Here is a 17,644-nt window from a genome sequence, read left to right on the forward strand (position 1 = left end):
AGCAGGATACTGGATAGAATTAACTTGAATGAATCGATCAGAGAATGTTGTGGATTTGGTTGTTATACTCAATTCTTATTCTTAAACAGAATTGTTTTCAATGCACAAAATTCTAAAATGAATGAAATACAAAATCGATCTTTGTTTTTGTGTATGTTGTTTATGAATAGCGAGCCAGAAATGAATTTCTGTTACCTTTATTTATAACCAGTATGTTTATGTGTTTTTGTATCTCTGGTTTGTAATATTTATTCAACTTTGGGGGTATCCTTCTGTTAGTAATGGATGTTTGCAAAATTAATTAGGATTAGTACCCTTTTTATCAGTTCTAACAATTTTGCGTATTTCGGGGGTATTCTGTTGCTGCTATGTACATATTAAGAATTTTGTATTTTTTCTTGTAAGAAAATGTTTACGTCGAGCCTACGCAGCGCACAGTGCTGTCTACAAGACATGCTGTATTCAGTCTAGGGGCTTTAACCACGCCCACTCTTGCCAGTCGTTCTTTGTTGTGCTTCTTTTAAATACTTCCTTTTTATTGGTGCATTTTTCTAAATGTCGATCCTTTCTGTGCCTAGTTCCCTCCCAGGCGATTTCACTAAGAGAACATTTTTGTTGGCCATCACACTACGTTCTCTCTTTCTCCTGTTACAGTGTGTGATGGTCTCTTCTCCTGTCTGGTTTTCTCTGCGCTCATGTCCCTTTAGCCCCTCTACGTTTGGATTTCCTCATGGTTATTGGGGCATGGGTAGCGACATGTGCCAGCAGGCATCTGACGGTCAGGAGGGCCCTTACTCAGTCTTAGCAACAAACTGACACACCTCACCCCTGACTCCAACTATCACCGGAGACTACTTCAAAGAAGACTCGTAAACAACTCATCATGCAGGCTTGGGAGGCCACTTGGGGAAGTGTAGTATGTTAGGAGGTAAGCGTGGTAGGTCTCTCTGCCAAGTGTTGTATGTGACGAGACACCTTCAGCTACTCATGGCCTTTAGCCAACAGTCCATTGCATTCCGAGACCTATGGTTTTCATTTTAACACTAGTCTGGCTTGATAGAACAGCTGCAAGGGATACCTCTTGTTACCGTTTTTTTAACTTAACAGAGAGCGAGAGTTGACTGCACCCAGCTGTTAGCAGCTATGAAATAAAGTGTATCTTCAGTGTGAAGATTGTTTTTGTCCCTCACCCACCATGTATCCACCAATCTTCTGTCCTGAAATTTACGATGGTGAGATGAAACCTCACATCCTATGCTATCCGCACATTCGTACACTGATATGCAAATGAGTGTTGTGTATCTTCCGTGTGCAAGAAAATTATTTCCATGATTTCGAAAGCATTTCTCTCCTGAATGCTTAATCAGCCAGTACATGGCAGAAGAATATGACCCATTGTGGTTGCCACGTTCATGGTGCCCGTCAGCATTTTAAGTTTTCGCACAGGGGATAATGCGTTTCAGTTAATAAACAAAGCGAGAAATAGTCCTCTCCACAAGGAAAAGCAAGGAATTCTGCGCTAAGAGAACTTTTGGGCAAAGTACTGTAATGAATTGAATCTTGCATGTAAACATTTATGGACATTTGAAACGCAATTTAAATGTTAGGTGGCAAGGTGTATGCAATTTAAAAGAAACTGTGGTGCCTTGAGTACTGCACTTGAAGCAAAGCATGCCAGAAAAAGAAATATGGGGCAGGCAGGAATTTAGCCCCTGCCTATGTTTTTCACACAAGCTTTAATGTTTTTGTTTTTATTATTGTTCATGTTATCGCAGTTATGACCATGATTCGTGCCATTGTAACATCCTTATTACACTACAACGGTTTGAACACTCTTAATATGTTTGGGTGACCCTCCTAGAGGGTCACCATTAGTTACACAATGTCAGCTGTGGGTTGTTCCCTCTGTCAATGAAATGTACTGCATGGCTAAATACTTATAAGGTCCCAAAGGTGAGACCTATTGGATATGCCAATGCTTGTTTTAATTTTAGGCATGTGAGTAATGTATATCTTTGTGTTTTATGACTTTGTTTCTTGAATAAAGCTAATTATGATGATGGTGAGTCATTTCCACTGCCTTTTTTTTTAGTCTTGTGATGGGCTTCTTTCACACTGGCACACAGCTTGATTTCCTGCCACTCCTTTCACAATTTACCAGCTGTGAAGGCCAGCATCTGTTTTGGTCTCACTCGGTGAATGATGAGACCAAACCCGAATCATGTGCGGGTTCCACCCCGATGAAAGACATTGAGGAAAGACTCCCACGGCTGCAGCCTCTACCAGTACAATCCTCTGGTAACCAGATCGGTCAACTAGGAACGATGTAGATCCGTCTGTATGTATACAATGTATTGCTATAGACAAACCAAACTGGACAATTTGTTACACATTTTGAAAGGGAACATGAATGTTCTAAACGGTCAGTCTATTTGTAGAAACTATTTTTAGAGCAAACAAACCTATCCCCTGAATTGTTGAATGCAAACTAGATAAGTATGGGAAATCACACAGAAATATAAGTTCACGGATTTTGATGACATTCTTAAAAATCTTAGCGTCGGTCCCGTAAAAGTTACTCAGCATTTAAATATGGCCGCTACGTTTGATAAGTCTAGCCTATGGCCGACACTACAGTCAGGAAAGCGTCACCCATGTAAGAAAAAAAAGTGGAAGTTTGAGCCCCTTTCGAGTAACGGAAAATAAACCTCTGCAAAAATAACATTGCCTTGGTCCGGTGAAAACCCGGTCCGATAGGAAACCCAGGCGTGTGACTCTGGGGAGCCCTCCCCGCGTTGCTGCTGTAGGCGTACCCTGTGTGACGTTCAGGTGACGTCACAATCGAAGACGGTTGGCTGGCTGCCTGGAGAGAGACGCCATTGCTGTTTCTTCCTCAAAACGAAAGTGCTGCTCGGGGCGGTGGTGGGCTGCGCGAGGACCTCTCTCCTTCCGCTCCCCCGACTCTGTCCAGGCATCTTTCTGCCCTCTCGTTACCCAGGGACTCGGTGTAAGCGGCTGCGGACATGGCGTGCGGTGCCACTCTGAAGCGGCCCATGGAGTTCGAGGCCCTGCTTAGTCCGCAGTCCCAGTCTCCCAAGCGCAGGAGGTGCGCTCCGCTCCCCGGCTCCCCAGGGGGACACTCCCCGCAGCGGTGCGGTCTGATGTCCCAAGGCGAGGACCAAGCTCAGGGAACGCCACCGCCTCTGCCCTTTGTAGGGGAGCGGCGCCTCACCCCAGGTAACTGCAGAGGAGGATCAGGCGGCACCTGAAAGCTACATCATGGGGGTTAACTGGGGACAGCAATCTGGGCCAATGTGATAGATGGTGGGCTATCCAAGTTGGGAGCAGCAAACCAGAGTTCAATAGATGTCCGCAGAACTGAACATCCCTGCAGAAGAAGCTCGCAATCCAACGTGTGTCAGTCTTCTAAATGAGGAAAGCAAATTTGTAGGGTGGGGGCGCAGGGTTCACAGTGGGCCAATATTTTGACGTGGTAGCATCAACGGAGGTAAGCTTCTGGATGAAAGTATCGGCACTAGTCATGTGCACGAACATCCCACCCCTCCTTAGTCCCGGGTGTTAAATAAACCTCACTTTGAGCATAGGCGAGTTACGAGACAAAGAAAACAAATCATCTGTTAAAAAAATCTTAATCGGTGGTGCCCTTCCCTTTGCCGATCTTTCTGGCTTGTTCTAACTTGATCGCTTTTATAAAAGAACGATGCTTTTGATACAGCGGAGTAAGTGGTGTTGGGATGTTTTATGTGATTGAGGACGCAGTTATGATTTAAAACACGCATAAACCAGCGCTTGCATACTCTTGCGATTAGGACAGAGGTTATAATGCTTCTCTCTTACATTTTTATGCTATGGCAAGCACGTTGTGCCGACAGAACGTGGGGTGATCTCTGTAATGGTTTGAGCCTGTCAGATATGCCACAGGTGCCAAGATGATTTATGAGTATGTTTTTAGCCAGCATGTTCCACTCTTTTTGGCATTCTCATTGTCCTGCGACAAAACAATGCATCGTTTTTTTTTTTTTTTTGTATTTCCTCGGGAATTTGGTAGTTGAGCGTAATGTAACACCACTTAAAATTTGGTTGTTAAGGCAATCCATGTTCGCCAGTCAGCTCGTTAATTAAAATGCTTCCCAAGGTTAGCTATTTTTTTCTGAGCCGTAAATTTGCAATTTTCATATATTTTTTTGCACAGTCATGCTTATTTTATATTATTTTTTCGCTTTGAATTGGTCTGCCCGTTACCGGGCTTTGTGTGAAAGATGAGGTCGTTGCCATGACTCATATACTTAGTTGAATTATTATGTTTAAAGGGGTGAATGCTGGATTGTCTTTGTGTGTTCTATTAGTTATGCCTCGCCCCTTCTTTGCTGCAGTTTATTAGTTGTTGCCTCAATACTGATCTTGATTTAATTACCAAGAAAGGTGGTGCTTAACTGCTGTCAACGATGTATTAATACATTTGCAAATGGTTAATCTTCATTGGGTGAACATTCTATCTATGAACAGTTGATACCGTCATGTCTACTAGGTCTTTGGACATTGCCTTGTCTGCTGGTAATAATTGTATAGTTGTTGCTTATTTGAGTGCTGCTTCTCATGATGGCACTGGCGCCCCACCGTGAAGTATGATCAAGTGCATACCGATAGGCAATTCTTGATTAACGTAGATTTCGATTTTATTTTTCCAAAAGATAATTTACTAATCTATGGAGTCCCCCCACCCACAGGCGCGCATGTATGCGCTGCACTCAAGTCAGGATTGTGTATCTTCGAGACCTGACAGTTCACAAATTTATCGCCGCTTCATTTCGGTTACACTGCATCAAATAAAATATATATATATATTTTCTTGACCTGATTTTTTTTTGGGTTGCCAATGCTGCGCTAATAACTACTGCCTTCCTTCCGTACTGACGAAAATCACGTGCACTGACTGGTATGATGATTGTGTATAATCCTGCAACATGTCACTGAGCTAGCAACGCTTATCCTTACCTATGGGGTCTGCCATTTAGTGGGCAGAGCAGATCTTTTTGAAATTCTGCATTCTCACCCAAGTCGCACGCATTTTTCATGAAATTCATCACATCAGCGATCACCAGGGAAGAGTTTTAACTACTGTGTGCGAATTAGCCCGCAAATAGTTATTTGCGGAAAAGTAGTCGCGATCGGTTTGTCTTTATAGCTAAAGTGGACGACACATATGTCCTGTTAAATGTGGCACCCGCAGTGAAAAGATTGAACCCCTTATACACTCGCATTACTGATCTAAATATCAGAATTTTGCGAGCCCAGTAATGAAAAGTCACAGCAAAATGACGCACTTTCTAAAGCAACGTCATGAGCTGCACTTTCTGTATTGCTTTAGAAGTAGTAGTTAAACTCAATAACTTCCTTTCAAAGTATTTTTTTAAATATAATTTGTTATAATGGTCTTCAGTGTTAATACAGCGCGTCTAGACTACGTGACACGGATCAATATGAAATGCTTTTATCTCTTTGCCTACCACTTTTTATACCCACCAGTCTTATTTGCGAAAGTAATTTAGGGTGACTTGAATTTTCCAATTGTACGTCAATTAAATGACTTACAATTTACAGAAAAAATATGCATTAACTATGGTTAAATTTAACACAACCACAGTTACCATTGTCCTTAAGTGGTAAGGTGTCTGGTGTGGTGTGTGTGTTTTTTGTTGTTGTTTTTTTTTTAACTTATCAGATATGTTGTAATTACATCTCGTCCACAGACAGCTTTAAGCAGTTTGTTGTTGAAGACCGACTTTGGAAAATGATAATATTTAAGTGGGGTTTTGGTCTATCCGGTTGGCTTTTATTATCTAGATCACTTACTTGTGTGTTTTTTTTTTTTTTTTTTCAGTTATTCTCCTTCCCCCTTCAAGTTTGCCCCTCACCTGAGGCATAGTTTCTTAAAACCTTTTTCATCAGATGAATTGTATGCTTCCGCAGCTCACATTTATGAAAATACTTTTTTACTCTCTATGTGCCCCATGGAGGTGAGGGTGCATGTGTTATTTTTCAGTTTACTTTGCGTGCACCCTCCTTGCTGTTTCCCCTTCAAATCCTTCCTTCCCACCCCCATGCTCTGTGTTCCCTGACATTGCTTAACCTATTTTTTTTCTGTAATTTTTCTAAATGTACCTCCTTGCCCCTCCAATCCAACATGTTTTGCGCCTGCTAAGTGTTAGCGTCTTGGTAGCCTGCTCTACGCGTCCATCTCTGTTGCTCCCCATCTTCTTGTCATGATATTTCCTCTTTTTCCAGGGCCTGGTAGCTGCATTGTACTGTGGGGCAAGGCAACTCTTTTACCTGGTACTCTACTGGACATATCTATTTTACTTTTTATGGGCAAGCACAAAGCGCTCTGTCCTATTCTGTAATCTCTCTTTGGGCTTCCAACCACGCCCATGCCACGTCAGTCACTTTCATTGGTTCAGTGCTTGCCTTTTAAAATCCGCTTGCTTCCATTTGTGAGAGGCATGCATATGCCATGCCTTTTCCAGTGTTTAGCCCACCTACACAGCACCGGTAAACTACTAAAAACATTCGAGGCTCGATGTTTTCAGCATGGTGCCCTGACTACTTTATCTGTTTGTCTACGCAGCATTTTTTTTTTTTTTTTTACACCACTATGCGAGAACCGTTTCATTGAAAATGCTTGTTTATTTTTACTGCTCCAAAATATACACCTATCGTATTGGAGCAGTAAATTAAATGTAAAAAAGTCAGTTGCTTGATGACGTATCCATGTGTACATTGTTATTCATACTTTAATGCTAACATGTACATGGTTGTGCATATGAGTATTTGGCACTCAACTGTATGCTCATTTTAGATAAGTATTTGGCGTCCAAGAGAGTAGTACATATGGCATTCATGTATCTGTCCTGTGGATATCCTCTGGAGGATGATGGAAGGGGGGGGATTGATAACCAGCCGTTAAAATAGATTAGCTTTTGCACCAGTATACGTCCACAGGAGGGGCTTTCACTGTTACTGCCCCTACAAAGGAATTTAAAGGAGTAGGCAGGGCTGTATTTTAGCTCCCTTCATATTTTAAATCTCTGGGCCTTTTTTAACAGTGTATGGGAGACGTCCCAAAAATAGGTACCCTTTCCATACCAATTTTGTTATATGCAGACAATGCAGTCTTTCTGGAGCGTACAGGAAATTACCCCCAGAAACCTGATGATGATTTTTTGAATAACTTAGTCAATTTGTAGAAATCGTTCGTCATGTCGAATCTCCCAAATAATGTTAAAACAAGTTCCTTTTATTTACGAGGTAAATGATTGAGAAAGTATCTCATTTTAACTAGTTGGGATTTCTTTTTGATAAGAATAGGAAATGGGATTGGTTAGTTACCCTTAGGTCACAAAAATGGGGACGGCAGTTGATTCAGTTTTTAAGTTTGCTTCAAGATTGGGATGTAAAGCGGTGTAAGAGGTTCTCCAAATGCACAGCGATAAGCTCATATGGTGCAGGGGTTTGGTGGTTTGCTTCCGCAGGGAAGCTCCAGAATGTGGAAAATAGATTTTTTGGTAGACTCATTGCCGCACCAAGATATACAGCGAGCTTCATCTTGCATGCAGAACTAGGAGTCACGTATATAAAATATCGTATTAATTTGCGCCCCCCGGTTCCCCCCCCCCCCTTATGCCTATGGTTAAAATATATGGAGTATCCCTCAAGCAGTTTTTTCGAGACAAGTTGTGAGCGTTTGTCTTTGACAAGATGGTGTACCTTCGATCCCTTGGCTCGCTTATATAAACTTATTTTTACAGCCTTCGGTGCAGAGAGTTATTGTGATAACACGAAGCATATGACGTCTGATGCTAGACTAAAATTGAAGCAGTGTTTCGGATCGTATATGGAGGAATTAAGACTAACAACCATACTGGCTATAACAACAGTTAGATGGTATCTCCCAGTTAGTAAAACCAAGGGGATGGCTCCGTATTTGGCATGGATTGGAAACCTGGAGCATAGATTCTATTTGACTAGTCGAAGGCTGAGCCCTGTTCACTTTTTGGTGGCCTTTCTTACTGTTTGTACGTGGCATCCTGCCTTGCCCCCATGTCCTTGTGATGGATATACCTCATAGTCTGCATCTCGTTTTATTTACGCTTTTTTTGCACTTTGTATAAAGCCCCCAGCATTGCATTTTTTGCGACCGATTTTAAAAAAGCAACATTTTTAACTTACATAAAGAGGGTTTATTTTACTTACAAAGCCTTCCATCTATTGAACCGTGTTTTTCTGTTCTGAGCTATATAATTGCTGCTATTTCATTGAGGAAACTCTATGCCTCTTAAAATCAGGTTATTTATGTGGAAATTGATATTTATGACGACTAGAGAATTGTTTTGTAGAAATGTTGTATTTATGAATCAAAGAGATTAAGTTTTAATTATTTATGTGATTATACTTTGTACACTTGTATGGCCTTTTGGCCGAATAAAGGTATGTTGATTGCTTGAGAATTATTTGACGATCTAAATTAAGTGAATATTTTTTGTTTCATACAAGTAGGTTAATTTATTAGCATCTTAAGGCTTTACATCTGTTTAACTTTGAATCACTCTCGGCCATTGTGACATTGCAAAACGGATTAAAAAAAAAAAAACATTTTGTATTAAACAATTGTATTATTCCCATGAATATTTTACGCATTATTTTTACTCATAAACAAGTTATGTTAGTGCAAAGGTATTCAAACTGGTGCAGAATCTGCTTATAGCGTGTCCACAATAAAGCAGGTGTGTGCGCCAGGTATGGGAGTTGCGTACAGTGTAGCAGCACCTTCTCTATAGTGACACAATCTGTGGTTGGACAGTGTGAGAACATATGCAAGGTTGGTTATTCTGTGCGTCATCTAGCAGGTCTCCAAGTGTCTTAGCTCCACACCACCATGCCCCATTTCAGTATGCATCTTTGATTATTTCAGTCTGGACCAAGGGCTGTTCTTAGAAAACTTTTGATAGTCCTGTTCATGGTTTTCTTTAAGTCTTGGAGGCACGTGTAATGGGGCAGTGTGCACCTTCCTGGGCTTACTTAAATACTTCAGGTAGCCAGAGCTTGCTGAACTTATTCTGTCAGCGGGCCATTATGTTGGTGGCATTTCTGATTTAATTCTTGTCCTTTGAGAGAGCTACTACTAAAGGTTGTCTTAGATTATCTGAGTATGTCACAAAGCTATCCATGGCATGAACTCAGATTTTCTATTTGCTTGCGGCTATATACCTCATTTAATTATGACTCATTCTGACATGGTATCTATTGGATGGATCAATAAAAATCTCTAATTGCCAGTGTATTTTGAGATTCTCTGTGGTTCAGTAGTGCAGTCGACAAACTGCCTGTGTCCACACACCCCCTTCCCCTTTTCACATCAAAGTGCATCTCTCAAAGCTGTCTCTGAGAATGCAGTTTTTTTACATGCCAGTTAGTTTGCATATAGTTTTCCAGCCTAATCAGAGAGATGTTTGCTTTACTTTCAGCCAGTGCTGCCTCATTTTCCTCCTCATGTTACCCTTTCCCATTGCCCGCAGTATCTGATTTGATGATGATAATTCCCTCCTTTTCCTTCAGTTATGTTTCTACAGAAATATAGTTGGGAAGTTAGTAATGGGTTACATAAATTCCCAGAAATGCTGGCACAAGATCCAAGCTCACTTAAATTACATCATGGTCAGATACACTCCCTGGTATTATTCTACTTAGATGTGTCTGACACTAGCAAGAATTCTATGGAGGATCTAGTTCAGTGGACACAGGAACTAAATATATACTTTCTCCATGAGTTTCATTGTTTGTCCATGGTTCCACCAGCACAGGTCTTTCAGCATGTTTTGCATCAATAATCTGCCAGTGCTGCTTTTTAGGTTTAGACTACCTGATTTGGTATGGTTCCCCTGTTAATACCACAGGGGCTACCAAACAAGTGATTGGTCATAGATGGCTTTGAGATGAAGTCCCTCTTTTCAAAATGTGCTAATATGGGGCCTTTTATTGGTTTTGGATCACGAACTTGTAGTTGTATAACTATATAGAGGCCTGCCAATTTTTTAACACTCTAGTCAGGCAGTTCTCATACTGTGGGCCCCAAGATGATTTTTTGATGGGTTGTAAAAGTCATGGTATGTGTCACATTAAAGCTCGTGATTGACTTCTAACTTGCTCCTCCCCTGCCCATGTGGTCAAAATGAATTCTTTACCAAGTAAATGCAGCATGACACTAGTGAATAGGTGTATTTGTATACTCAGTGATGTGTTCTCGGCATTGTCCTATTTTAATCAAGGCAAAGAACATTAATGTTCTCATCTAAGATGTGGAATCATGTCAGTGGTTAATCTGTTGTATCATGATTTAGGTAACCCAAACCACAAAAGCGAGCCTCTCCTCAGGGGTTATGTTGTATTTACATTGTAAACGGGGGGGGGGGTAAAGGATATAATAAACTTGTAATACTGGATATTGTGATGTTTGTGAAGGGATAGCCTATCTGCCAGATTCTAAATCGGGCCCAGATTATTTTGACAAAAGTGGCTGGGGAGGCGTGAGTTCTAAATCGAGCACAACCGAGATAGGCTGCCGCAGTTAAGACCAAGACACTAGTGCCAAACTTGGGCTGAGGCAATTGATCTTACTAAAGCAGATGCCAATTTTTCAATGTCAGCAATATCTGTGTATAATGTCTCAAATGAGCGGAGTTGAGGTACCAAAATAGGACCTCACATAAACTATACTTGTATTTTGTCTGTTACTCAAGGTGAAGAAATCCCTGGCTCTTAAAAAATCTTATTGTTTTCCCAGACTGTGCATGATCATGCCCTAATACAACTCCTTGATGGTGCATACAGCTACCCAGTTCGACCAGCCAGCTGGAGATGGTGCAGCCAGCAGATTTTGATCTTCGCAATAATTAAGAAAGAAAAAAAAGTCCCACCCCATTTTCTTTAAAGCTAGGTGGGTCATGAGAGTTTGTTCTAAAAATTGGCTCTTGGCTCTAGAGCGTTTAGGAAGCACTGCTTTTCTGGAGGGATTTCCTTGTTAATTTTGGTAGTCTGCCATTGCTGTGTCAGTTACATGTGGTATGTGGTTGGTTATTAAGTCTTGCATATAAAGACCACCCTGACAACCCAGTCACATTTCAGATTATATGTTAGGACACGGACGCTAACGTTATCTGAGTGCCCACGGCCTTCCCTTTAAAAAATAAAAAAATATATCCTCTGATTTGGCCACTGAAGTGTGGTAGCATTTATCAGTAAAATTGGGAAAGACCCTAGAAAAGGTCTAGATAGGGGCTGAAAATCCTGTCAAGGCCATCTCTTGATCATCATTGTTCCGCTAACTACATATGTTTGAGATGGCTGAAGATGTATTTGAATGATATACCAGTAGATGTCAAAGAATTGCGCCAGTGAGCACAACAAACGATATGCGTCCTGGGTAATGCCAATACGGTCTTGTCTAATGAAAAAAGGAGAGTATCCTCCTTAAAATGTATCCCAAACTGATCGGATTAGCTAATAAGGAAAAAGGTCCCTCCTCTCAAGGACACCTCTGTGGAGGTGATTTTGCCTTGTTTATTATGTTGTATTACATGATTGTAATAGGGACGTAGCAGGCTAGCTCGGCACCCGCGGTCTTTTTTCTAGCATAGTGTTACTCGAAGTATGGCCTGCGAAGGCTTGAGACCCTCCTAACCTTTTACATGCGGCTCCCCTCAACATCTGCACTGGGCTGCTGTGTTTTAGGACTCCGTCCTAATATTAATCTGAGGTTGAATAAATGGAAAAACATTTAAAATTCACCAAAGTAAAGAGAAAGTAGAAACAATGGTATCTTGTGCCACTTAACATTAGAAACCACTTCATTTTTAAAGACACATTGACAAAAACGTTTAAAAATATGGTAACATGTCTTTAACCCCTTAGCTGCTGGGCCTTCCCCCCCCATTGCTGAGCCCTTTTTTGGCTATTTGGGGTAGTTCGCGCTTAGGGCTTCATAACTTTTTGTCCACATAAGCTAACCATGCCAAATTTGCGTCCTTTTTTTCCAACATCCTAGGGATTGTAATGGTACCCAGAGTTGGTGGTTTCCCCTGGAGGAGACCAAGAAAATAGCCAAAATACAGTGAAAATTTAGTTTTTTCCAAAAAAATGGGAAAAAAGGGCTGCTGAAGTAGGCTTGTGGTTTTTTCCCTGAAAATGCCACCAACAAAGGGTTTCTGGTGCTTAAATCACTATCTTCCCACCTTTCAGGAACGGGCAGACTTGAATCAGAAAACCAAATTTTTCAACACAAATTTGGCATTTTACTGGGACATACCCCATTTCTACTATATTTGGTGCTTTCAGCCTCCTTCCAGTTAGTGACAGGAATGGGTGTGAAACCAATGCTGGATCCCGGAATGCTAAACATTTCTGAAAACTAGACAAAATTCTGAATTCAGCAAGGGGTCATTTGTGTAGATCCTACAGAAAATAACAGCTGAAATAAAAAAATATTGAAATTGAGCTGAAAACAACAGCCATTTTTCTTTATGTTTTACTCTGTAACTTTTTCCTGCGATGTCAGATTTCTGAAAGCAATATACCGTTTTGTCTGCTGGACTCTTCTGGTTGCGGGGATATAAAGGGCTTGTAGGTTCATCAAGAACCCTAGGTACCCAGAGCCAATAAATGAGCTGCACCCTGCAGTTGGTTTTCATTCTATACTGGGTATACAGCAATTCATTTGCTGAAATATGAAGAGTGAAAAAGAGGTATCAAGAAAACCTTTGCATTTCCAAAATGGGATCAAGATAAGGTTTTGAGGAGCAGTGGTTATTTGCACATCGCTGAATTCCGAGGTGCCCATACTAGCATGTGAATTGCAGGGCATTTCTCAAATAGACGTCTTTTTTACACACACTCTTATATTTGGAAGGAAAAAATGTAGAGAAAGATAAGGGGCAATAACACTTGTTTTGCTATTCTGTGTTCCCCCAAGTCTCCCGATAGAAATGATACCTCACTTGTGTGGGTAGGCCTAGTGCCCGCGACAGGAAATGCCCCAAAACACAACATGGACACATCCTATTTTTTTTATAGAAAACACAGCTGTTTTTTCCAAAGTGCCTACCTGTAGATTTTGGCCTCTAGCTCAGCCGGCACATAGGGAAACCTACCAAACCTGTGCATTTCTGAAAACTAGAGACCTAGGGGAATCCAAGGAGGGGTGACTTGCGGGGCTCGGACCAGGTTCTGTTACCCAGAATCCTTTGCAAACCTCAATGTGGCTAAAATACCACGTTTTCCTCACATTTCGGTGACAAAGTTCTGGAATCTGAGAGGAGCCACAAATTTCCTTCCACCCAGCGTTCCCCCAAGTCTCCCGATAAATATGATACCTCACTTGTGTGGGTAGGCCTAGCGCCCGCGACAGGAAATGCCCCAAAACAGAACGTGGACACATCAAATTTTTTCATAGAAAACAGTGCCTACCTGTGGATTTTGGCCTCTAGCTCAGCCGGCACCTGGGGAAACCTAGCAAACCAGCACATTTTTGAAAACTAGAAACCCAGGGGAATCCAAGATGAGGTGACTTGTGGGGCTCGGACCAGGTTCTGTTACCCAGAATCCTTTGCAAACCTCAAAATGTGGCTAAAATACCACGTTTTCCTCACATTTCGGTGACAGAAAGTTCTGAAATCTGAGAGGAGCCACAAATTTCCTTCCACCCAGCGTTCCCCCAAGTCTCCCGATAAATATGATACCTCACTTGTGTGGTTAGGCCTGGTGCCTGCGACAGGAATAGATCACACAACGGTCAATGTTGGTCCTTACGTGAGGCAGCTGTTGACCCTGGGGTGATCCATTCCTGACACAGGCACTAGGTGTAGGCACTCAAGTGGGGTAGTGTTTTTATCAGGACAGGTGAGGAGTCACTGGGTGGTAGGAATGTTGTGGATCCCAGCATATTCCTGTAGTTTGTGTGACAGAAATGCGAGGAAAATTGAGTTTTTCTTCAACATTTCAGCTTTGCAGGGTATTCTGGGTAAGAAAACTTTGGGGAATCCACACAAGTCACACCTCTGTGGACTCCCCCGAATGTCTAGTTTCCAGAAATGTTTGGGTTTAGTGTGTTTCTCTATATGGCCGCCGAATCCAGGACCAAAAACACAGGTGCCTGCCTTACAAAACCAGTTTGTTTTGCCATAGACAATTTTGATGTCTCCACAATATGATTTGGGTGGTGGAATTTGGGGCTGAACTATATTGGTGAGCTCCCAAGAGAGCACTCTCTCTCTGCTTGCCACGCATTCACCTGCTCTCTGGGTTGGCCTAACCCACTATTACCCAGTTGCACGAACAGCTTGCGAAGGGACAGCAGGACTCTCCTCATCACCTCCCTCATAATGTACTGGAAGAGGAGTTTTCGAATGGGACTCCTCTGACTGAAAAATCACTCCCAGAGTCTGCGCCATTGTCCTATCCCTCAGATGCTGTCTCAGTATCTGATGTCTCAGTCTCTGATCCTATGTCAGAGCGGTCCTCTATAACCCGAGTGCAGGCAGCAGTCATCCATCAAGATGCCATCTCTGCTATTGGCTAAACTGTTGCTCTAAAACACTAGCCTACGTAGACAGTCACAAAATCGATGGTGTGTGTGAGATACGTGCAACAGTAGAGGCCACCTTACCTGCGCTTCTTCCCTCAATCAGCACGTACTTTCAAGACTCTCAAAAAACACCTTGTCACATACCATTCGTCACAGTCTTTAGCACCTCCTGCGCCCAGTCCAACAATCATTATTGGTGCTCCCACTCCCTCCTCCTCGGATTCCCTCATTACCACCCAGCAAAAGTGCTCTTTATCTCTCCATAGACTTTACTAATGTACTCGGCTATTTACATAAAATACAGATGTGCTCTTTGCAGTAGGCATATAAACCTTCTGCGCTTCTTTATGGCACTAAAACTGCCACTAGACAAGTCGGACCCTTTTCCCCCCAGGGAAACCACACACATATTGACAAAAGTGATGTATATATGACAGCCAACCACCTGAAACTCAACTCAAGCAAAACCGAAATAATCCTCTTTGGCCCTCACCAAAAAAACCTGGGACCCCCCATGGTGGCCCACCACGCTAGGCCCTGCACCCACCCCCGCCAACTACGCACGCAACCTCAGCATCATCCTAGACTCCTCCCTCTCTGACCCAACAAATCAACGCTCTTACCTCCTCATGCTTCAACAAACTCCGTATACTGAAAAACATTCAAATGGATCCCCACAGAGACCAGAAAAACTGTCACTCACGCACTCATCAGCAGCAGGCTTGATTACAGAAACGCCCTCTACGCCGGCACCACTCTAAAACTCAAGTGCAAACTACACGCATCCAGAACTCAGCAGCACGACTCATCCTCGACCTCCGCCGACACAAACACATCTCTCCACGCCTCAAATCCCTCCACTGGCTCCCCATTGACAAAAGGATCACCTTCAAGATCCTCATCCTCGCACACAAATCACTCCACAACACAGGCCCTGCCTACCTCAACGAGAGTCACCTTCCACACCCCCACACGAAACGTCCGCTCAGCTGACCTCTCTCTCGCCTCTGTCCCCCGCATCAAACACACCACCACCGGGGGCAGATCCTTCTCCTACCTTGCACCCAAAACATGGAACGCACTCACAACCCACATTCGCAAGACCCAAAACCTACTTCTTTTCAGGAAGGGCCTCAAAACCTGGCTTTTTGAACAGTGAACCTCCTAGCCCCTTTCCCTTCCCCCCCCTCCCCCCCTCCCCCCCCCAGCGCCTTGAGACCCTCACAGGTGAGTAGCGCGCTTTATAAATCTCTTTGATACAGATCTATATATATATATATATATCTCTACATAGATATATCTATCTACATAGATATATATATATATACATATTTTTTTTTAGTTGTTGTATGGTTTCCTTGGGGGCCAAAATGGCCCCCAGAGAAACCCTACAACATCTAAAAAAAAAAATTGCCACCACAGGGGGTCACCCTGCCCACGGGCGACCCCCTGTCATTTAATTATTTTTTTTTTTTTTTTTTTTGAGGGTGGGGGGGCGGCCCGTTTTCCGGAGGGGGCCGCCCCCCAAAAGTGAAATCCCTGGTGTCTAGTGGGGTTTCCTGGCCCCGATCGCAGCTGTGCTGCGATCGGGGGCCAGGAAACCGTTTCAGAAGGCCTCGTAAGAAAGGGGAGACTCTCCCCTTTCTTACGAGGCCTTCTGAAACTGTTTCTAGCCCCCGATCGCAGCACTGCGATCGGGGGCCAGAAACCGTTTCAGAAGGCCTCTTAAGAAAGGGGAGTCTCCCCTTTCTTACGAGGCCTTTTCAAAATGTTTCCTGACCCCCCCCCCCCCGATCGCAGCTGTGCTGCGATCGGGGGAGCCAGGAAACCTGAAAGTGTTTCCTGGCCCCCGATCGCAGCACAGCTGCGACCGGGGGCCAGGAAACACTTTCAGGAAGGCCTCGTAAGAAAGGGGAGACACTCCCCTTTCTTACGAGGCCTTCCCGAACGTGTAAAAGGCCGTTTTCCCCCATGAAAGCAGGAAGCGGCCGCAAGGCTGCTTCCTGCTTTCATGGGGAAAACACCTTTGCAACGTCAGTGCGCCTCGCGGCGCGCTGACGTCCCAAAGGGGCGGGCGGGGGGAGACATGGTAGCTTCCGTGTCTCCCGGGGGGGGGGGGGGAGTAAATAAATAAATAAATAAATCCTCGGGTGCAACGCACCCGAGGATTTATTAATGCCCTTCCTGGTGTCGCCCACTGGTCGTGACCCGCACCAGGGAGGGTGTGTGGGCGTCGGCCAGTGGCCGACGCCCGCACTTAAGAGGTTAAAATTCAAAAAGTGCATTTCATTATCATGCAGAACCATTTCACCCTAGTATATCAGATTATATCAGTGCATTGAGAAGCATTTTAAATGAGCAGTTTCAAATAGAAAGTCTGAGACTTTCGTGCCCCTCCTCCCACTCTGACAACAATGCCAAAACGTGGATTAAGAGAAATAACTCTGGGTGTTGCATATTCTGAGTGACCTCGGTTGCTATTATACATGGTTAAATTTTTAGTTTATCAAATCCAACATAAGAAAAGGTTCGTAAAGCATACATCTTGAAGTCATGTATTTTAAGGTAATCTTTCATTTAATAATAAAGGGGAGGTATAATAAAATAAAATAAAATAAAATAATTGCCTAGGATCACACTGTTAGCTCAAATGGGGAAGCCGCGATTGATCCCAGATGTTCTGGTTTCACGTTTTGCAATTCAGCTGCTAGACTAACATGCTCCGCTTCCCCTACGACTGCCTCACCCAGGCCCCTACCTCGCGAGGCTACCACCTGCTGGTCTTGGACACGATTCAGACCAAATTTTTTGGGCCCTGTAGAAATGTTTGCGAGTAGTCATGCAGTCTAGCAAGTACAGGGAGCGACTGGAACATACTACCCACAGAGGACGGGATAATATACAGTACTGGCTAACTATTGCAGAGGTAAGCTAACTTACCAACAGTACATTAGCATAACACCAGAAAGAATCATGAGCCAAAAAGGCTCA

At 43.1% G+C, this 17,644-nt stretch overlaps 1 protein-coding gene across 1 annotated transcript in view; it reads left to right on the forward strand.

Moving 5' to 3' along the window:
• The first annotated feature begins 2,662 nt into the window (after nt 1-2,662).
• Nucleotides 2,663-17,644, forward strand: part of AKIRIN1 (akirin 1) — a 169,476-nt gene continuing 154,494 nt past the window's right edge. Inside the window, exon 1 of the mRNA XM_069223960.1 lies at nt 2,663-3,237. Within this exon, the coding sequence (XP_069080061.1) occupies nt 3,024-3,237 (214 nt within the window). The 5' untranslated portion in view covers nt 2,663-3,023. The remainder of the gene's footprint in view (nt 3,238-17,644) is intronic.

This window comes from Pleurodeles waltl, chromosome 3_1 (genome assembly GCF_031143425.1).
Source record: "Pleurodeles waltl isolate 20211129_DDA chromosome 3_1, aPleWal1.hap1.20221129, whole genome shotgun sequence".
In the NCBI taxonomy this organism is placed as follows: domain Eukaryota; kingdom Metazoa; phylum Chordata; class Amphibia; order Caudata; family Salamandridae; genus Pleurodeles; species Pleurodeles waltl.